Source organism: Chroicocephalus ridibundus, chromosome 8 (genome assembly GCF_963924245.1).
Source record: "Chroicocephalus ridibundus chromosome 8, bChrRid1.1, whole genome shotgun sequence".
NCBI classification, from domain to species: domain Eukaryota; kingdom Metazoa; phylum Chordata; class Aves; order Charadriiformes; family Laridae; genus Chroicocephalus; species Chroicocephalus ridibundus.
Genome location: NC_086291.1, coordinates 10130500 through 10152242, shown reverse-complemented (window position 1 = coordinate 10152242; position 21743 = coordinate 10130500). Strand labels below are relative to the sequence as shown.

The following is a 21743-nucleotide window of genomic DNA, read 5'->3' as shown; positions in this document are numbered from 1 at the left end:
AATACAACTGTCATCTTCCTGTGTTTCCAGACATTTTACAATAGGAAACAAAGAACAAAACCCTACAACAATAGCTCAGAGGTATGAATTGCCTCATTCATCTCACTGGAATGTTCAAAAACATTAACTATTTTTTGACTGATTCAGCAGAAAACATGCTGCTAGATAATAAGCTTGTGCCTGATCCAGGGGAGATTCAGGGACTGAGAAAGGTTTTATTTTTCAGCACAGCAAAGTAGCACCTTTCCGGAAAGGAAGCAAATATTCTTGTTGATGGAAGGGGCTGCGTAAGAGGAGAGAAATTCTGACACAGCTTAAAGGGAGCTGCTGCCTTCCTCTCTCTGTACGGGCTCTGAAATAGCACATGGCTTATTTCACCCCCAATTCTTAATCCACACAGGTGGTAGATACTGGAAAAGGCTCTCCTGTCAATGTAATTAATTAGCAATTAGCACCCACTCAAAGGTACCATGAACCAGCAGTGCCAGGAACAACACTCCTTTGGATTTGAATGGGAAGGACCCAGGACTTCATCGTGGGGTGTTTTAAGCTCTAGTTTACCGCTTTTGGAGCAGGAAAGACAGGTCAGTACCGTAGACTGAACTTCTGTTGGGACAATGCCATCATTAAAACAAAGTTTGTTCAAACTCCCATTAAAGCATGTTGATGCGCTACAGCCAGCGAGAAAACAGATGGCTCAACCGTCATTCCGCACCGTCCTCCGGTCAGGAATGGTGGGAATGGGAATGAACTGCCGCTTCCAGCACTGCTGCCTCATTTCCAAGACCAAGAGGTCAGGAGAGGTGTGTGACACCAGGGCCACCACGCTCACTCAGCCCTGGCCTCAGACCTACTCGCCAGAGGCAGCCACAGCTGTCCCAGCCACCACTGGGCACCTGGGGTTCCCAGCACCCGTGGGTTACTGGGTCACTAACACACATCACCTCAAAAATACCTGCTACACCTAGAAATTAACCAAAAAAATCAAAGCCTTAAGAGAAATGGAATCCTTAATAAGTACCTGAATTCCTCAACTTCTGGAATATTATCATCACAGAGTGATCGAAAAGGGCTCTTTCTTTAACAGACTGTAGTGCTTCATCACAGAATATTTTATGTTAATACAGAACAAACTAAAAATCAATTATTTTTGCTTACCCCACTACCCAATACTGTAATTCTTGAAGAGTTCAGTAGCAAGTGACACCCTCACACTTCCAGTTAGCCATTCTAAACAATGGCTGGGAGGTGGCAAGTGTTTTAAATAAAGGCTACATCAGACAACTGAAGATTATTTTGTTTTTAATGTAATCTTTGACCTTTATGAGCAAAATGTACTTCTTAAATAAATAGAAAACATTCATTCAGAATTAAAAAAAAAAAAGAAAAAAATGACAAAAGTTTTAAAAGTGCTAGTTTTTCCAATTTCATTCTGAGAGTTCATGATACAGAAAGTTATATGTGCCATTTTGGCTGAATTGAAAATAATTTTATGCAAAGTAAAGCCACAGTTGTATTTCCCTTCCCACTAGACACAACCCCCCCCCCAGTAATACAACCATTTCAGCAAATCTCTAGAAATTAGTGCTTTAGCTGTTACCCCTGCTCTGCCACACACAGTATCCATGGCTCACAGTTGGCACAAACGTGTAAAAGTCAGTGTTTAAAAAAAAAAAAGTCAAAAGAAGAACACTTAAATAAGCATCATTGTTAAAAGTATACTAAAAGTACATCTTGGGTTCAAGTTGATTCACCTTTTAGATACTTTAAAATCACGTCTAACTGTAAACAAAAGTGCACACACACTTCACTGCTGCTCAGCACTGACGCAACCAGGCATTTGGAGGTGGTTGTTCCTGACCTGGGCTGAAAACTCAGTTCTGCAAGTTTTACGTCAGTACGACAGAGTAACCTCCTCAAAGAGAACTTAATCTCTGGTTTCCTGGAGTCTTTTATGGAGAGGTCCCTCTCAGATTTAGAACAGTGGTTGCCAGCCATCCCAGAGGATGTTCAGAACAACTTTGGCAACTGCCTGAGTTGTTTCACATCAAGAATGGTGCCAACAGAATTCATGCTGTTCGACTGGTTTAATCTTTCAAGGGCTGGAGTATGCAGATTTCCAGGGAAGACCTGAATATCTCCTTCGTCTTTCCTGCCAGGTTGTTCAGTGAATTCAACCCTCCCAGGTAACAATTTCGGTTTTGATTTTAACTCCTTTAAAATCTGAACTGAGTTGTCATCTGCTTGATCTGCTCTGGGAGGAAAACTTTCGTTTGTAATATTTCTTAATACGGGGCTGTTTAATTCTGTTGGAGAAGCATTAGTAGTCAACTCTCTGCTGTGACTTTTTAGATGAACAGGAAGTCTTCCATCAATTCTTTTGGATAATTCAGTCCAGTGGTTGAAGCCATCCAACACAGGGGTACAGTTTTTGTCCAGCACTCTTTCATTTTTGACAGTGCCAGAATTGCCATCTTGAACCTGCAGTTCCTCTTCGTCTTCGCTACTGTCATTGCCCTGAATCAGCCCATACCGCTTCATGTACTTCTTGGTTGCAAAAGACATATTGTTTGGTGAAATTAAGCTAAGACCCACCATGCTCTTGTCCGTATTTGTATGCAACAGGTCTTGCAAACAGAAATCTGCAGGAGGATTTTGGCCGGAACGGCTGAGAGAAAGTCGAGATAACTGATTTTCACTGAGATACTTGAGTGCTATAGCGTTTGCTTCCATGCTCAGATCAACAACATTAGGAGTTAAGCCACACATGCTGACGTTGGCAAACGACATATAATTTAGTCCAGGAACCACTGCTTCAGGATTTATGCACGCTAAGATGCTGAAATAAAGCATCAAGAAGTTAGTTTAGCATTACAGGAAAAGTACGCATTTCACCATATAATCTGATCATTTAATTTTGCTCGCTGTACCAATTTCTCCTTCCTTCTGAACACCACAGCTCGGTCAGGCTGACCAGTGCCAAGGTCATACGTTCCACACATACTAAAAAGCAGCTCTCCAGCTACTCACACCAACAGTATCCAAACGCCGTGTTAGAGAATTGATGGTACTCCCTTCTGATTCAATGCTAACCACAACCCTCGTATGAAGAGGAGCCTGCCTCTAGGAGGTTTCAGAGCTGGTTTTGCTTTTAAAGCAGGTTTGAGCTCTCGGTCTATTCTCACCAGTAAATGTGACATTAATGTGTCTGATCCTAAGAGTCTAGATGCTGCCATCCAACCCAAAATTTATTATCTAGATAGAAGATACAAGCCTGATGACAGAGACCAAGAACATCTCTTCCTCAATGCATGCCAATTCCATCCAGGCTTTTTACAGAAACTCTGACATAGAATCTGTTTCCAGAAGCCTGGAAGGTTCTACTTTCTGAAGGCATCCTTCAGTAAGGGAAATGCTCATTCTTTCTGTTGCTTGGTACACCAGTTTCTTGTATACATTAGGTGTTTAGTTTAAAGACTGAAAGGACAAGCTCTGGTACACTGGTAGTGGTTATAAACCACTGCATTTAGTACAAGCATCATATGCTAGTTCAAAAACCCAAACTCCTTGTGTTGAGGGTTAAGAGTCTTCCTATTTCACTGAGCACAGATTCTGAAGTTTGCCCAGAGAGAGTAAACTCCTGGCTCAGATGAACAACCACCAATTATGCTACGGAGTTGCACTCTTGTTTCCTTCTCTATTGAGGTGTAGACCTTTTCTCAGAATTATTTATCAGTCAGGAATGTGGCAGAAGGAAGAATCCCACCCCGCTCCCCAAGTTGGAAAAAAATAAAATTCCCAAGAATTCCGGTTTTGTCTTATGGGTTCACTTATTAGCATATTATTGACACTAAAAGAACACCGACAGACTCTCCAGCCAGGAAGGTAGTCCAGAAATTCCAGAAAAATGCCTGATAAAATTCAAGTGAAAAGGAGAGAAAAGAGCTTAGAAACTGTATGGTTGGAAACAGCTTTTGATACACAGCTGAAGACAAGATTAATTAGGAGACGGTTAGATTTTTTTTTTGTTTATCTAACAGTTATATACTAGTATCAAGATGACAATTAGGATGAAAATGAAGCAGCTACATAAGTAAATTCTTGTGCCTCAAACACCTTCTTCAGAAATTACTTCTGCTCCTCCTTCTGTTTCAAGGCTGTTTCCCTCCCCAGCCACCCTGTTTCAAGTCAAAGCGCTCAAAATAACAAGCAATTAGGACAGAACCAGTTTTGATTACGTATCAAAGCCACAATAACAATTTCACTTGTACTGGTAAAGTGCAAGACAAGGGTTAAGAAGCAGTGAAAAAATATATAGCTGCTTAATGTTCAGCCTCCTGAGTCCAGTGTTTCTCTGGAATACTTTGACATAGCCCAAAGGGTTCAAATCACTCAAGCAGTTTCGTTATTATTCTAGGGAATGGTGTGCTACTGCATGCACAATACTTTAAGAATCACCAGATGCTCTAACAGCTCGAGCTACTTGTGTTATATTTAAATAATCTGAGTTTTGCTAGCAGAGCTCTTAAACCTATCTGAAATACCCATAGCATGAGCCAGTGTTTCATCTTTGCAGAAAATGTGGATCAAGTTGCCAAACAAATCCCCAGTGGCAGCGAATACAGTCCCTTCTCTTTGCTTATTGAGACAATCTTCATTTTTGGTTGGATCTACAAATTACTACTCAAAACAACCAGTATTTTACCTGGCATTCTCCACTTTGTGTGTATTTTTCTTCTTTTTGCCAGGCGAGTCAATTGTCACTCCAAGACTCCTCAGTTGTTTGAGCGTAGCACTAATCACACTCTCTTTATCCACCACTCCCGTGTCAGTCTCTGAAGCCGTTTCTGTTCTATCAACATCCTGATACTTAGGGCCATCGCCATTAACAATTCCTGATTTTACAGGCAAGGGATCTTGCTCTTCTGAGGACTTTAAGAGGTGGTTTACTTGGCCCTATAGAAAAAGGGAGTGAGGAGAGACCACATGGACAAAAACACCATGACATGCAGGAGTTGTCGAAGATGAAAATCCTGGTTTACTCTTATGCAACTTATAATACAACTAGACGGGTTAACAGCTTATTCTGACAAAGAAGCCAAATTCAGATTCAGTTCAGATGCAATCACGTAAACTCAGAGCAGTGTAGTCAAACACTGGAATATCTTACATTTCAAGCTTTCTGTAAGAGTCTGTCTGAATTTAACCACATCACATACTGATATTCTTCAAGATTAAAGTATCTGCCCTTTAAGGGACTTGAAGGTAAAATGCTGTGCTATTTTAAAGGGCACTTATTTGGGAAGTTATCAACTGACATTATCTTTGAACTAAAGAATTACTCATTAGACAGTACTCCATGTATGCATGGAATAGTGAAGCACAGAATAACCACTTAAACCTTAAAAAAATGAAAAACCACAAACTTCGAACTTTTCTGTAGAGCACAACATGTGAACTTGAAAACCACACGCAATTTTCATCCATGCCAATACCACACCATAACTACAGCAGTGTGCCGTTTTCACTGTTGCATTCAGTGCAGAATATCAAATTTAAACGAATTACCAGTAAGTCCTGGTAAAGCTTCTGATCCTCTGACGGATGTCGAGGCAGCAACGAAGCGGGTGGCTCCGAGCTTTGCTCACTTGTTACCGCCACATGGTTGCTGGCTCCCTCTGTTGGTTCTTTCTGTAAAGACACACTAATACTTTCTTCCAAGGATGAACCACGAACAAGTGCTTGGGAAACGTTTCCATTTCTGAAAGAGAACATGGAGATAGCTAGATGTTTCCTTGAAACAGAAAAAGCACAAGTACAACTACATGTGCCTTATCTTTTCATGAACATCAAAAGAGGAGAAAAATCCGAGTACTGGAAACAGATCCTAACATTTCTTGGTTTGTCTACTCCTTGAGGCTTTGCTCCTTTCTGCAGTCTTTTTCTTTCGGAAGTCATTTGAGGACTGAGGAAATACACCTCGCAGTGTGAAACTACAACAGCCTGACTAGTTTTTCAAATGATGATTTGAAAATGGCAATGGCTTCTCTGGTCTGGACTAGTCAAAACTCAATGGCACTCTACGACTTAACCTTAAAGCAGACGAAATTGAAGTTATTAAGAATCTGGAATTTGTCTTACGTTTTCAGCATTTTCATGGACACTTAAAAGCCTTTAGGACTAAGTTTCTTTCATATGTTCTGAAACATGACTTATTCAAAAAGGCGCTTTCACCAAGGTGAGTAACTAATAACAAGATTCCTCTGTTAGTTTAAGAACACTTTAAAAACTTCTCAAAGACACCACTAGAAGTACACACATTCATAATGCACCCTGAGTATCGTGAACTGAGAACAAACACCTAGTTGAAATATTTCTCAATAGCAGGTGTGAAAGAGGAACCATAATCTATCCTGAGGTTTCCAGATAAAAAGCTTTAATATTCTAGTATGAGTTACAACGCAATGCTCTGCATCCCCTTCAGCCAGCTGGTGCGTGTGTCGCATAAACCTTTTGAGACCAGACATATCAATAGTACTATCATCCCAAGGAGTTCCTTAAGCGACCCTCCTCCCCTTCCCTGTTCCTCCTCAGGAGACAAGTGGAAGATAAGGGAATTTCAGAACTCAACTGATCAATTGCCTGTGTTGAAAGCGATAAGATTTAAATCACGTGACATACTAGATAGTCAATGTAGGTTATCAGTTACTGTTACACTAGCAATTATTCATCATTCCCCAAAATGTTCCCCTCCTCCTCAAAGAAATCTAGGTGATGCTCTACATTCTTACTGTAAGATACTTATACAGCAATTTTACAGGTTTATGAATCCAAGTTGAAGAGAACCTCAAGATGGCATCTCTCTAAAAGACAATGTTCAAAAGGCAGATTTGAATCAGTAACACTTATGGTAGCAACAAATGTTTGCAGATAATACTTTAATAAAGGACTATGAATATTTAAGTTATAGCTTAATTATCATAATCTTTTCCAATATGATTATTTTAGAAACCTAATTTAACTGGAAGGGTATTTGTCCTCCTTTGGCTTTTCATACCTAGAGAATATTAGATCATTAAAAGCGCTAAACTGTTGAGCTATTCCCTGTGTAAAAATAACACCTATATAGATAATTAAAAATATTTTTAAATCACTTCCCAAATTAGTCTGAGATTAGTCATTGCACTATAAAGAACCTGAGCTTAAAAACAATTGAATTAGCAGCAGTGAAGTTGTACCTGCATTCACTACACAAAGTAGTTGGTGTAAAATGCAGAGGAATTCAGGGAAGTCGTATAATTGTAAACCCCTCATCCTTGGCCCCTCAGAATTGAAAGGGCTCTGAATGCTGACAAGGAAAAGCCACTGTAGGAAAACAACCGACTACATCAGCGTCCACTTTCTCCCTCAGGATTTAAGGTAAGGAAGGGAATGCTGCCAGCCCTGTACATGCTTTTCCAAGTTAAAGGCTTTTGCCATCAGCTGCTGCTGATAGGTGAGCTAGCTAAACGTGCATGACTGATAAATGCAGACTCTAAAGGCAACTGTTTCCATGAGCTGTACAATCCGAGGCATAATTAAAAAACAAAGACGGGAAGGAACACAACAAGTGAAGTCAGGTGACTATTTAGAATTCCTGGAAAAAAAATTATGAAAGTATAACTTAATAAAGGCAGTTCAGCTTATTCTGTGAACACAAGATATTTCTGGTCACTTACTGGAGAGTGTTCTGATTAGTTCCCTCTTCCACAAGATGAATACTGTCTACAAAGCTGGGCATGTCAACCACCTTTAAGGAAGATGCAATGCTTGTATTACTTGCATCTTGTTCAGCATTAATTGAAATACTTATGTCTTCCTTAGAAATCTCTTCATCCTCTTTTTTCCCTTGTGGTATGGAGTCATCTTGTTTTTCCGAGGTTGTATTCCAAAATAAGCTAGCACCTAGAAGAGAATTTACTCGTTTAAGGAAAGTCATTACTAACTTCTGAGACCCTTTGGCTTTGTAAAGCTAGAGGAATCATTTCCTCACATTCATTTTTTTTTTTCACCACTTTAAAAGTTATTTAGGGTTTACAACAGATAAGAGTTGCCAAAACATCACTCAAGTCCTAGTTTCTTCCACAGCATACTTGATGAAAATAAATGGTTGTATTAAAGCACACTAATGCACTGACCTTGAGCCAGTTTCAAAATTTCCTCCAGACTAACCACAATATTTCCATGGATTTTACAGGAACCAATACATTAATATGTAACTTTACAGACACAGCTGCCTAACTCGCTAAAATTAAAGCAAATACAGTCTCCTCTCCATGCATGTAAATGCACGGCTTGCAAAACCCATCAATAATATATTTAATAGAACACCAGATGGGACAGAAGGTATTACTTTTCAAAACAGTGTATTCATTCAAGAAAAGATGGGGATTTTTTCTTTCCATAAGGCACAATTTAAAAATAGAAGACCTTGCTAAAGCTATTGGAAAAATACTTCTTCCAGTGATGGCAATCACTGCCATTGCATCCCAAAGACAAAAGTAGCTCCAGCCTAAACTTGCAAACAACACCTGGAGAACTTAGCTTTTGTTGGTATCTACGTGCACGTTTGCCTATGTTCAGCATTTCTGCAAAACATTCCCTCCATGCCCAAACAAATCAAAGAAACATCCAGAAAAAGCGATGCCAGTCTCTTTTTAAAGCATTACCTGTGCTCACAGCAATGCTCACACTTTTCCTTGAGTGAGAACCCGGCAAGGGCTGTGTTTCCATAGAAACAACGTCCCCTTGCTTTTCTGGCTGCAGAGCATGGCTAGCTGCAGCTGCTTCAGAGGAACAAGCCTGACGAGCCTGTGCTTCCAATAAGCGTTGGATCTGTAACGGTTATCAGAAAGTTATAATTCATACAATAAAATATAAAGTACAATTGGCAAAAGCGAATTACTAAATTAGACTCCTCTAAGGTCTGGATTCAAATCCAGGCTGCATTGCCACAGAAGTCTGATAACCTTCCAGTTCTCAGCAGTGCACGCAGCATAAATCAATCCACCAATTCTGATGTTGGCAGAGCTAGCAAAGAAGAGGTTTTAAGCACGCTGGCAGAGCTACACCAAGACAACTTGTGTAAAGCCTATTTGCACTACACTTGTTGGAAGTATTCTCTGTCCCTTTCATTCATATACAAAGCCTATTACCGACTTACCAGTCAAGCATTTATATGCCAACTGTCCCTACACCATGCTAAACCAACTTTGTATTAATTACAAGCACTTAAATGATAAAATTAAGGTTGCCCAGGCAATCTTCACTCCAGTATTTGCATCCACCCTGTTCACCGATTAGTTCACAGCTCATAGGGAAATATCATAACAGGGAAGGCAGCATTTCTGCAATAAGGTGAGGTTTCCCTCTCTCATGCACAAACCACGCTTTGAGAACTATATCTAAGGTATACTTCAGTTGTAATTTTACAGTTTAAGCAGGAAAAATATGTATTGCGAGCAACCTTCCTATTCTTATCATTCATCACCAGCAGCAATATTTAAACTCTGGCTCTTCAGCCCCAAATCATACCCTGCAAAATACAGGGCCAGATGAAGTTTTCAAGGCAACAGCCTCAACAGCTCAGGAAGCTGCAGGCTTGAATGCAGGCAAAGCAACACACACGAACCTTCTGTGCTTCACCTGTATGCTTAAAATAATTCCAAAGTTTCCAGCCCGTGCAGTAAGTTTTTTTACATATGCAAACATACATATATATATATATGTATACAGGAAAGCATTTATACAGAAAGCATATCTGTTTGCATTGTAAAACAGCCTGCTAAAAGGGAAACCACGTTATAGAAATACAATAAAAATAAATGCAAAATTTAATTAGGCAAGAGTCAAATAGTTTTCATTTAAGGGACACCAATTAGCAGAGCTAATCAGGACGCCCCCCTCCATCCCCAAACTGCAGCTCCTATGACAGGCTCTCTTGTTCCAACAAGGACAGACAACAGTTAATTTAATTCCTTTGGCAGGGGAACTATCAAAGCATAATCACTAAGAGGGCAGAGCAGAAAGCTGCCATTTCCACAAACCTGAGCTTGAAGTAATTTGAGTTGTCTATCTTGTTCTGTAAGAACCCGGTATGCATCTGGAGATAATCCCATCATTCCATTATCTGATCCTGCTTTAGAAGTAGGCACATGCAAGCACGGTGAGTGGGCTGCACAAAACTGCGGACTAGAGGGGCTTGCACTGGAAGGCAGCCTTATTCCAGGCGATAAGCTATTGTCAAGACAAGAGTTCCCCATTTTCCCATGACATCTCACATTTATAGGGCTGCTTGTGGTATATCCTGGATTGCAGCAAATATTTGGACAAACGATATTTTGATGGAGCACGGCACACAGATTGTGTTGAACCATCTCTGATTGGATTTCCACTCCATGTTTGGGGCTCATTTTACCAATTCCTTGCCATGAGTTTATTGTATTGTATTGGAGGGAAGCAGGAAACTGACAGTTGCATGCACTGGCTGGACAGCAAGGTGGCACTTGAACCGGCATCTGCAGTTCTGGTGGTCTTCTGCAGCTCTGTGGTGAAAAAGCAGAGGTGTAGAGGACTGGCTGCGTAACAGCAGGAAGCTGCTTGGAAATGGGTATCGATGTTCTTCTAATTGGATGCTCCCCCTGCTGTGCCACTCCATCGGGATTTAATCCAAGTCTTTCTGGTGGCTTTCTGGGATGATGCACAGATGTATCCGGGGAAGGCCCACCACAGGGGGTTGAAGGAGAAGAAGATCCAGAACTTTTTCTTGATTGAGGGCACAGTTTCTTACAGTGCAACTGTTGCTGTAGTTGAGCTTGCTTTCCTCTGGAAGGCCTTGAAGTTGGAATTTTCTGGTTTAAATGGTTCGGTAATTGCCTCAAAGAGGGATCTCCCATATTAGCAGAAAAGTTTTGCTTGTCTTCAGAGTGCTGGGTGGGGTAATACGTAGATCCCAAGCACCCTTTCTTTTTATTAGGCTGATGTAGCGCTGAGGGTAGGCTTTTAGCATTTGAAGTCCCCATAGGTGTAGATGATTGTCCTGATTCTATGAAACTCCCATCCAAAACAAGTGACAGTTCAGGAACTGAAGGAAAGATCCTGGTAACCTGAAGGGACAATTACACAAACAAGTTTAAGATCATTTTAAAATTCTGTCTTTCAGCTCTTCACATGAAGAATTTCAAAGAAAATGTTTTCATTTAAAATCAGTATATGACCATTACCAGCTCCAAACCAACTACACATTGAATACTTTTCTAAAGTTTGGAGAATCCAGATATAGAAAAAGCAGCAAGATCTCTAGGATCATTCTTAGAAGACAAAATTGCTTTCATATGGCATAAACACCCATGTCTACCAAATGAATGCGCCATGTCATCCCAGAGCGTATTTCAGAGTACGGATCTTTTCCCCCTCAAGAAGTGGGCTACATGTTCCCTCTTACTATTCTTGGACCCAGTAGAGAGGTGCAACAGAAAACATTTTATAATCCAAAACTGTCACATCCTTCTAGATGTATGCTGTATGAGGGCCGCTATTTCATTATATTTGTATATGATTCAGTAAAAAAGGACAGACCAGAAGATCTTGACTTCATTTACCTGGAAACGCGAAAGAAAGAGTTTGCTGCCTCTATCTTTGCCTCAGATACCACAGCTCTTCCATTTAATGGTATCAACACTCCCAAAGTAGAACCTACTACCCCTATACCCAAATCCTAGCGTATACAGGAACTAAAGTGCCTATAATCCTGGAAAAAAAGCAGGTTAACTGCAGCAGGAGTTGCAACTCTTGGTCTATTTCTTCAGTTCTGTCTTCCCTTGCTAGCACTTTGAGACAGAAGCTTTATACTCTCCAGTCCCCTTACAATGAGTTTTGCTGCTCTAAGTGTCACATCTGAGATGCCTAGAACAATTATTTACTTAGTTACCTGTTGACTCACTGGGTGAGGACTTGGAATTGGTCTGGGGGATAAATCTTCCTCTTCTACACCAGAGTCGTGATCACTTGCTGACAACTTCCTGGGTGAGCAGCCTTGGGAAGGACTAAAACCAACATAAATCAAACTAAAAACTTTTGCTTGTCAGATTTGGCAGCAGTAACATGAATCTTCATGTTTTTCACTGTGTCATCTACAGTGCAATATCAGCATCATTTTTTCAAGAAGCAGTTGCTGTACATCTCCCCGGTTAGCTAGGGAGATCACACAGCAAGCAGTTCTAAGATCAGACAGTGAAAATGCAAATGCTGCTTTTGGGCAAGAAGATACGAACCCTCCCTCCCAACACCCTCAGACATACACACCTTTCAAGTGTCGTTCTAACAGTAAAGCACTGATTTATAGTAGAAAGATAGAGAGTGCTACAGTAAAGACTGTAACTTTGCTTAAAGGAAAATAAAGGCCATCTTATAGTCATAGATAAAAAAATTGATGGATACGTCAAGCTCTTAAATATCTCTAAGTTTCAACCTATCCAGGTCTCGCAGTTCTGAAAAGTCAGAAGGAAAAAGGAATTTTCACCAACTTAAGTAGATTTCAATTAGAGATTTACTTCAAAGGACAGATCTCACAGAAAGCTTAATACAGTGAACTAGACTCCATCAGTAAGGAAGCCTTTTTAGAACCATCCACTGTATAAATTACAACCACCAGTATCAAGAGTAGAACTACAAGTAGTTTCTCTTGGAATATGGTCAGCTTGACCGTCTTACTTGAAGACTATTAAGTCTAGGAATAAACAAAAGCACATACACAGATTTTAACGTGAGAGGATCACTGTATGCACAGCTAAACTGACAACTGGCACAGCAGAAGTCAGAAAAACTTCGTCCAAGAAATATTTAACTTCTGCGTATAAATGACATCTGAAAGATTTACCTTCTCATAGGAAGCGTCTTGCAAACTCTGCTGAAGAACTCAGTTTCTGCATTTTGGTTTTCTGCACTCAACTCAAAGTGGATAGGGTTCTTGTCTGAAGGTTCGACATTCTGGAATGAAATTTTCTGTATTTGTGAAGCATGAAACTTTCAACTTTTAATCACTGAGGTACTACTCCCAGAGAAATCACTTTAAGGAGGTTTATATCTAGTTATTTGCTGCTTGTCCTCTACTTTCAATTCTCAATTCTTTCACCACTACAAGGAGGCAGGCAACTTCCCTTCCTGTTTAACACCGCTCCCCCTGGTACTCTAAAGTAGTTGGCCTAATTATAGCCACAAGCAGATGCTTCCTTGCTGCAACTGCTTAGACACTCTTCCACAAGCCTTCACCACTATAGGAAACAGCAACTGCAAGTTCTGGAGACAACCGAAGTGAGCCTCTGTTACTAAGAGCTTTGTCATCTTCAGAAAGCCAAGCTCTACCTAGGCTAAAGGTGGAAGGCACCCCAGAACCGAGAAATTTAGTTGGAAACAGGACACACGTTACACTAGCTGCTTCTCTACCAGAGCACAGAAGCACGTATCAAGCAGAGTAACAATTCAACTTCAGGTTCTGCACAAGTCTAGGAAAACACATAAGAAACTGAGATTTCCTACAATTTCCTCAAACCTTATTAGTTATCTCCCAGACACTGTATCATCAAAGATGAAACTCATCGTTCAAAGAGTTACCCTGCACAAAGATAAAATTGTTCCCGCTTTGGTACTGTAGCACAGCAAGAGATCTGCAGATTAGTAACCACTGAATTCCCTTTTGCATTCAACTTCAAGCAAAGCACAAATTACCTAGCTTTGCTCTCCAGAAAGCACTGATATGCACCACCCAAGCAGTTGTCAGATGTGTCCTGCATGCACAGAGCATACCAGACTAACAAACGCTTTAGGAAATCATAATCTCTGCTCATAAAGCCAAAAGGTCACTAGTAAGAAGGAGCACTAACCAAGTCCAACACAGCACACTACATTTTAAAAGACAGATTCTTAATGCTATTAGAAAAGCAAGCAGTTGCTGACTTCGGAGGTCATCTCTCAAATCGAGAGACAAACTCTGAATTTACAGTAATCGCTGTAAAAAGGTAGCTTTATAGAGCTACATAATTTTCAAACACTGCAGTTCCATTTGGGTCACATTATAGCGACTCCTCCTTAAAGTACTTACAGTGTAAGTACTTTAAAGTACCATGATGTAGTAGGAGACCAAGCCACTTACTTTGAAGAGGTGTACTGTTTCATTGCAAGTTAATATCTGAAACCCTAGTTCAGTCTGTCCACTGCATGGAACGCACTCATAAAATTCTGGCTCCTTGTGTGTCAATGAATAAAGCACAATAAGAAAACTCCCAGATTCCGAAAAAACCCTAGAATAGAAAAAAAAAAACCCAAACACATCTTAAAAAAAATTTAAGAAACAGGAAGAAGGCCTCTACTTTCTCAATATACTGAGCAAACTACCACACAGTTTAGCAAACTGGTGAATCACTGCATTTTGAGTGGTACTAAGCAGATGGACTTATGGCTGATGCCACATGCAAGAATCAAAGCAAAGTAGAGAAATTGGAATAATTAATTTACTTTCTAGTTCAAACCTTTAGGATCACTTAGTACTTTAAATGAATTCCAGGAAGACTTCAATCATACCATAGAAGAAAACATCTGTAAAAATGATATTGTAGTTTTTTGATAATTCAGTTGGAGAGGTATTATAAAGACACTCAGTGTTCCAGTTATTCCTAAGTATTCCAAAAATGCTCACTAGCAAACAGATTTTTTTTTTTGAAGAAAAATGATATTGAAGTTTTTTCTACAGGTTAAGAACAGTGAGTAACAACAGTCAAGATTTAACACAAAAGATCAGGATCATGAAAATAACGTGCATTTCCAGAAGAAGTTAGCACTACTTTCAGAACAATTTTTCTTTTTATAGCGTTCGTAATGCGCTTGTTTGGGGAGGAGAGAGTGGGGTGTTGTTTGTTTGTTGTTGGGGTTTTTTTTAGAGTAGGATATGTGATAAAGAAAGCACTAGAAAGATGCTTGAAAAACACATTCACATACAACTTTAAAATTATACTTACAATTTAAGAGTTAAAATTGTATGATGCACAGATTAAGCGGTTAGTCTGCAGAGGTTAATTCTGTTTGCATGGTTCATCAAATCTGCCTAATCCACTTCCAAGATGGAATCGGTGAAAGTTAATGAGAGTCAAGCATCTAACTTGCCTATCTAATAATCTAATTGGGCTCTTATCTGTATTTGGGCATATTTAAATCATTAAGGGAAAAAAGCCTATTCTGTAATTACAGACACATCTGTTCACCAAATGTGGTTTTATTTCATAATTTAAAAGGAAGTGTGGTCGAGCAGAAGAAATTGTTATGCATACAGCGTATTTTAAAGTTTCATTTATCTGAAGAATAGTTTTAAACTATAAACACCTGAACTCCCTCCCAGCTTTCATATAAATAGAACTTAGCAAATGTTACAAGGGAAAAGATGTAGAGAATGAGGAATTATTATCTACTAACACCACAATAAAAAAAATAAATCAGAATGCAAGAGCTATGAAAACAGAATATTCAGCAGGAAGTCACAACAAGACAGTATTTTAGCTTTAAATCAATACGATTCAATATGTTGGTCAGATGCAATCAGGGAGAAAGCCTATGTCAACGAAAACACCCATAAAAAAAATTCAAAACCAAAACCCCACCACTGTTTAAACTAGCATTTTCTGCTTGCCTTAGTTTAAATAAACTAAAATGCAGTGACCTTAATTAATATTTACCCTCTTCTGCCTTTGAGATATCAGGCCAGCTTTCTAACACTTCAGTCATAGAAAATTTGTGAGAGAGAAGCCAAAACCAGAAAGAACGACTAAAACAGACAGCCCCACCTCTTATATAAATCACAGAATTCCCTCAAATATGTTTGAATGGAGCCCATGTAGCCACGCATTTCCGCGGAATGCATTTTTAGGCAGCCAATAGCTTCTATGTTTTGTAGATGGAAGTGACTTGCCTTTCTTGAATTGAAGAACTGAATAAATATCGCAAGCAACAGGCCCAGACTTGAGGACTACAGATATGAGTAACTCCACTCAGCCAACTAAAAGTAAGAAGAAATATCCAATTAGAGCCAGTTCCATTACCAAGTTTCCACTATGAAATTCCTCAAATACATCTCAATCAGTATGTGTATTAATCTGTACAAACAGAGCCAAACACTTACACTCCAACTAATGGCAAAGTATAAGCCTTGGGATCAGACTCAAGCAGCAAAAGCAATTTTCGTGTCTGGTCCATAGTAAGGTAGCTGAAACAAAGCAGAAGTTGGGGGGGTTTTTTAGCATTTTGGAAGTCAAGTCTTTCAGAAAAATCATTAAGAGACAAATACAAGTTTAGAAAATACTGTAAGAAACAAGTTTGGGAAAAAAAAAAAATGAAAACCATTCTTCCTCCACGCTAACAGCAGTTCCTCAGCTTTTCATCCTCTCCCTGTGTATGAAGGAATTATCAAAGGCCATATTTGCTTACTATTATGGTAGTCACAAGTCGTCCAGTATTGCAAGTCATGTTAAATTTGAAGAGTAACTTTCAGGGATGCATTCACAAGGTCCAAATAAAATGACATTCACTTGCTTCAAATTATTTCTCTGTTTGACCCTTAGTTCATCCTACTAAATTAGCTATCAGTCAGAATGATGATTTCACAATACCATCTTATAAGCATGATTAGCAGAAAAAGCTTTGATTCCCATTCACCTGATTTTCATTCTTGAGCCAGCACTGATATTGTTTAAAAAGCTGGATGCTCTTTATATTTATTATGTTAACTAGAGTTGTGTGTCCCTGCCCCAGTAGGAAGATCCTTCTACTGAAGTCAAAAGCAAAAACTATACCTGCTAAACCAGTTACTATTTTTGCCCTACTCCATTTCCTGTTTCTCGTTAATAATGTTTTAAATTCTTCCAAGTCCAAAAAGTTGTTATTTTTATGACCGTTATTTTACTAAAAAGCAAAGCACTGGTTGAGATCTCGCCTTCCTACCTGCTTTAGGAAATGCAACAAACTGCCAGGCAACTTTAATCGCTTTAGCATAACGCTTCACTCACCCACATTTATAAGTTCCTTGAACTTGTGCAATATTCATAGGGCTATTCAAATTTCTTGCTAGGGCCGTGGGAATAATCGGGACAGACTTCACGGGGGTGTATTCCAAGATATTTGCTGCGGTAATAGAAGCCCAGTAAAAATTAAAATGTAGATTATCCAGGTTTTCTGTGAAAACAATGTGAGCTCTAACAGTGAGCAGTTTAGAAAGATCCAGTGATTCTTTACTGCACAGACTGTGCTGCAGACCCTAGAAGTAAGGGAAAGAGAAAAAAGTTAAATACACAAAAACTGTCTTCATATGACTACCATGATTCAAGTTGTATTACACTAGGAACTCAGATCACTCATCACAGCTACTGTTGCAGCACACACTGTAAAAAAAGCTGTTAACCCAGGTCTCCAAAGTTCATGGCAGTACTGAATATAATCAATAATGTAAAATACACTTGAAATTAAGCTGTGCATATCTTAGCATTGCTTTGTGATGTATTCAAAAACTTGGGGTTACTTAAATTGTATAAAAATTAATAAAATGACAAGCAACTAGAAGGCTCAAGGTGATCTACCAAAGTTTTTTTACATGCATTCAAGAAATTTGTATTTTAACATCTAGATATATCGTGATGAGAAAGTTTATACATGAAGTAAGCATTATTTTTATTACAAAATACACACAAATACTACAGGCAAACATTTCCAGGAACAGAAGGTGTATTTACTAGATTACACATCTACAGCAGAGCACAAAAGCAACAGACACACATTTCAGCTATAACTGCTAACCTACATGGACTTTACATGCTTTCTTGCAAGTCACTTGCTTAGTACTACTTTTTAATCAACAATTGCATAAATACTGCAAATAATTTGTGATAGATTTGAAAGAAAAAGCTGTTTTTTCTTGTTGAAGTAAGTTAATTGCAATCACTGTTGTCATGCTGGGTTTGGTGGTCAGACCAGCTAAAAAACTTTGGTCAGACAGCAAGATTTTAGTCCGAGATTAAAGACTGTGTGATCCTTAAACACCTGTGAAGGCTAACTGACTTTAACAGTTTCTGATATATTTTTCCATGACGCTCGATCAGCTCATTTCAGATAACCAACTAACCAAGAGTCTTACTTCAGCCACAGCTTTGCTGTGTTTGAAATCAATGGCGGCTGGAAATCAAGCCCTGTGCATAGTTCAATGTCCTGCCTAGAAGACAATTTATTGTTTAAGAGACCCAAAAGTTGCCAAGGGCTGCTTACCTTGAAAGCCAAGCTGATATCTTCAGCACTGTGCACTATAATATTATCTGAAGAAGGTCCCCAGGTACTAACTGTACATGGAATCAAAAAGTCTCCAGGAAGAGACGCAGTTGGAATTTTGCCCGATCCACCAGCAACTTCTCGACCAGGATCAAAGCGGTCTATTGTTAGCATTATGCCTTCCCCAGCTTTAAAATAAATAAATAAAGTTAGAATCCAAGCACAACTCAGGCTCCTTGATAATGGCTTACTCAACCAACCAAACAACATTTTCTGTCACCCTGATGTTTAAAGTTACCTTCATCTACCGCAAGAGTTCCAAGTAAAAAACAGGATAATAATTTCTTTTCATTCTGCTTAGCATGGCGATAGGCAAGTCGCAAGGTTTTCTCCATCATAGATAACTTTGGGTTTCTAAAAGGAGACAATAAGCAAGTTTAAGGCCTAGGTTATTTTTAATGCTTTTTTAAAAAAGTATTCATTATATTCCAATAGCTTCCACATTTTTTGTCCTTTAAAAAGAAAATATACAGAAAGAGCCTCCAAAGAGCCAGTGGAGGCCCCTCTGAGCTGTATATAAGGGCTGTCCACACTTATATGCACACGTACGCATATACTTGCGCATATACTTGCTTTAATAACTACAGTAAGATTTTTATAACATCAATAGAATAACTACCCAGTTAAGTAATAAGGATCAATTTTTACCCTCCATTTGTTTTACAAGTCAGGTTTAGAACACCCTGCCCTAGAAATTCACAAGTGCTTCAGATTTGCCTCCAGACTCATCCTAAACAAAAAAACATCAGAACATTTTTGCATTTTAATCCACATTCCTGAAGCAAGCAAAAGACTTAGTTTTAGGTTTTACTTGAAGCACTCTATCTGTATCCAGTTTATAAAAAATATTTTTTTCTTTGTAAATATTTAGAGACAAAGAAAAACACATTAAAGAAAACTACGAGTATGCAATTACTTTTACACTTTTCCATATGGGAAGAAAACTGAATGGGACTGTAAGTTACTTTAGACGGAGGCACCTCCAACCCACTTGACTGTGATACACCACAGAAAGGGAAACTCTCAAATCTTTCCAATGAAAATCCCTATACGCTTACAATGAACACACCGGTTGCTTCTTTTTCCTTTGTGCTTTGTCATACACGGAATCACGGAACCTTCAGAGTTGGAAGGAACCTCTAGAGATCATCTAGTCCAACTCCCCTGCTAGAGCAGGATTGCCTAAAGCACATCCCTCAGGGCTGCATCCAGGCGCGTCTTGAAAATCTCCAGAGAAGGGGACTCCACAACCTCCCTGGGCAGCCTGTTCCAGTGCTCTGTCACCCTCACTGTAAAGAAGTTTTTCCGTGTATTTGAACGGAACTTCCTATGTTCTAGCTTGCGCCCATTGCCCCTTGTCCTGTCGCTGGGAACCATTGAAAAGAGCCTGGCTCCGTCCTCCTTAAACCAACCCTTTAGATATTTGTAAACATTAATCAGGTCCCCCCTCAACCTTCTCTTAACACTAGACTCTAAAGATAAAATGAGGCTTGGAATCATATAAATCTTAATTTATTTTAACCTTTGGCTGCTTAGAACAGGTTATCCATACCTGTAATAGGTGATGTGTGAGCCAATGACATCACCCATAGGGACTGGGTCCCAAAGCGCGCACTTCGCCAGAGGGAAACTGAAAGGGACCATCCTTTCAGAAACAAATCTGGGAAGAGCATAGAGATAAGAAAGGAAAATTGATTAAGCTCATTACTTTCAAACAGCATTTATAAGAAGGAACAAAGGAGTAACGTTGTAAGAAAAATAAGAGGATACATAAACTGTTGTTATTTTTTTTTCAATTCCAGGCCAAAGAAGCAGAAACTTTGTCGTATGAAATTGTCAAGGATATGAACTACAAAGTCAACACAAAACTTTCTTTTTCCACCTGACAGTTCCTTCATGTAATCTTGGAAGATGTGTAGGCCAAAATAAAAGTCTGCAGATAAAGCTCAAGAAAAACCTGCTCTGGATATATTGTAGGAAAGGAAAAAGTTATCAATCATTAGACATTCCCACGGCACACAGAATTCGTGATTTAGCAAACTTAACTTTAGATCAGCTTCCACGAGCCCTGTTTCAGTCACTTTTTAAAGTCAGCATTCAATCCTCTTAAGTTTTGAAGACTTATGAAATAAAGCCTTGACTTAAGTCAGACAATATAGTGCAAAATTTGCAATTAGACTTCAGAGGCATGAAGATGAAAATTAGTATGTAAACTTGTTTACACAAGCAGGATTACATTTTTTAAGAATTGCCTAAACCAAGTATACTAAGAAAAATACAAAACATTTGACAGTCCACGTCATTTGCCAAATATCTCAACGCTTTTTAACAAATAAACAAGAACTTCCTCTGTAGGTATTTGGAGCCTCAAACTTTAGCAAGGTGCTTTCTTTGTATTTCCTTAAACTGCCAGGAAAGAACTTTCCGTATTTTTAAGGTGGTCCTGTAAGAAACTCACCAACCTCTCGTGTTCCCAGCGACAGTTAATTGCCATTAAAAGCTAAACGCCCATCCAAGTAAGTCCTAATTAAGGCTTGTGAAAGGGGAAACTTTTTTAAAGCCGCAGTTTTCACTCGGTTTTGGCAAGCAGGGATCATAAACACAACCCCACAGCTCTTTATAGCCAGAGCCGCACTGGCAGAGCGGCATCGGCCCCAGCCTGTGCCCCGACGGGCCGGCGGGCGATGCATCACCTCCCCCCCGACCCTCCCCTCGCTACCGAGGGTACACCAGACCCTCCCAGGGGCGTTTCCCCAACGGGGTACCTCAGATCCGAGCCGGGCAGAAGGGGGTCCATGAGGGGCGGCCGCAGCTCTGCCCCCTCCTCTTCTCCCTGCCGGATGGCACCAGCCTGAGGCAGCGCCCAGGCACAGGGCCTGCCCGCCACAGCCTGGAGGGGGGTCTGCCGGCGTCCTCAAGGGAGGAGGGGAGTGGACAGTACCACCCCTTCCCCAAGGCCTAACGACCGCCGGGAGGCACCAGGAACCGCCTCGCCTCCCGCCGCGGCGGGACACGACCCGCTCCACAGCGTCCCGCCCCGCTCCGGCGCCTTCCTCAGCTCACCACCGACCCCCCGCCTCGTTCCCCGCGGCCGACGGCCGCCGGCCAATCAGAAGGCACAACCGGCCTCGATCCCGCCCCCGCTGCCTGCTCCGACCCAATGGGTGCGCTGTGGTGGTAGTGGGGAACGCTCGACCAATCACAGCGCACCCCGGGGGAAACCAACCGCCAGCGCGCGCGCAGGGGGTTTAAAAACGCCGGCGGGGCCTCACAAACGGTCCGCGGGAGGGCGGGGAACGCGCAGGCGCAGTAGGGCTCGGCGGGGTTGCCATGGCAACGCCCCGCCG

The 21743-nt window shown here is 40.3% G+C and overlaps 1 protein-coding gene across 1 annotated transcript; it reads right to left on the bottom strand.

Moving 5' to 3' along the window:
- Window positions 1-1669: 1669 nt before the first annotated feature.
- On the bottom strand, window positions 1670-21454 carry STIL (STIL centriolar assembly protein). The gene is made up of 16 exons (XM_063344799.1): window positions 21162-21454; window positions 19949-20056; window positions 18635-18750; window positions 18337-18524; window positions 17088-17335; window positions 16205-16288; window positions 15995-16081; window positions 14189-14336; window positions 12917-13026; window positions 11969-12083; window positions 10086-11144; window positions 8709-8874; window positions 7719-7944; window positions 5569-5761; window positions 4706-4956; window positions 1670-2839 (listed from the first exon to the last, which is right to left on the bottom strand). The coding sequence occupies exons 1-16, from the start codon at window positions 21191-21193 to the stop codon at window positions 2011-2013; spliced, it is 3960 nt and encodes a 1319-aa protein (XP_063200869.1). The 5' UTR covers window positions 21194-21454; the 3' UTR covers window positions 1670-2010.
- Window positions 21455-21743: the final 289 nt, after the last annotated feature.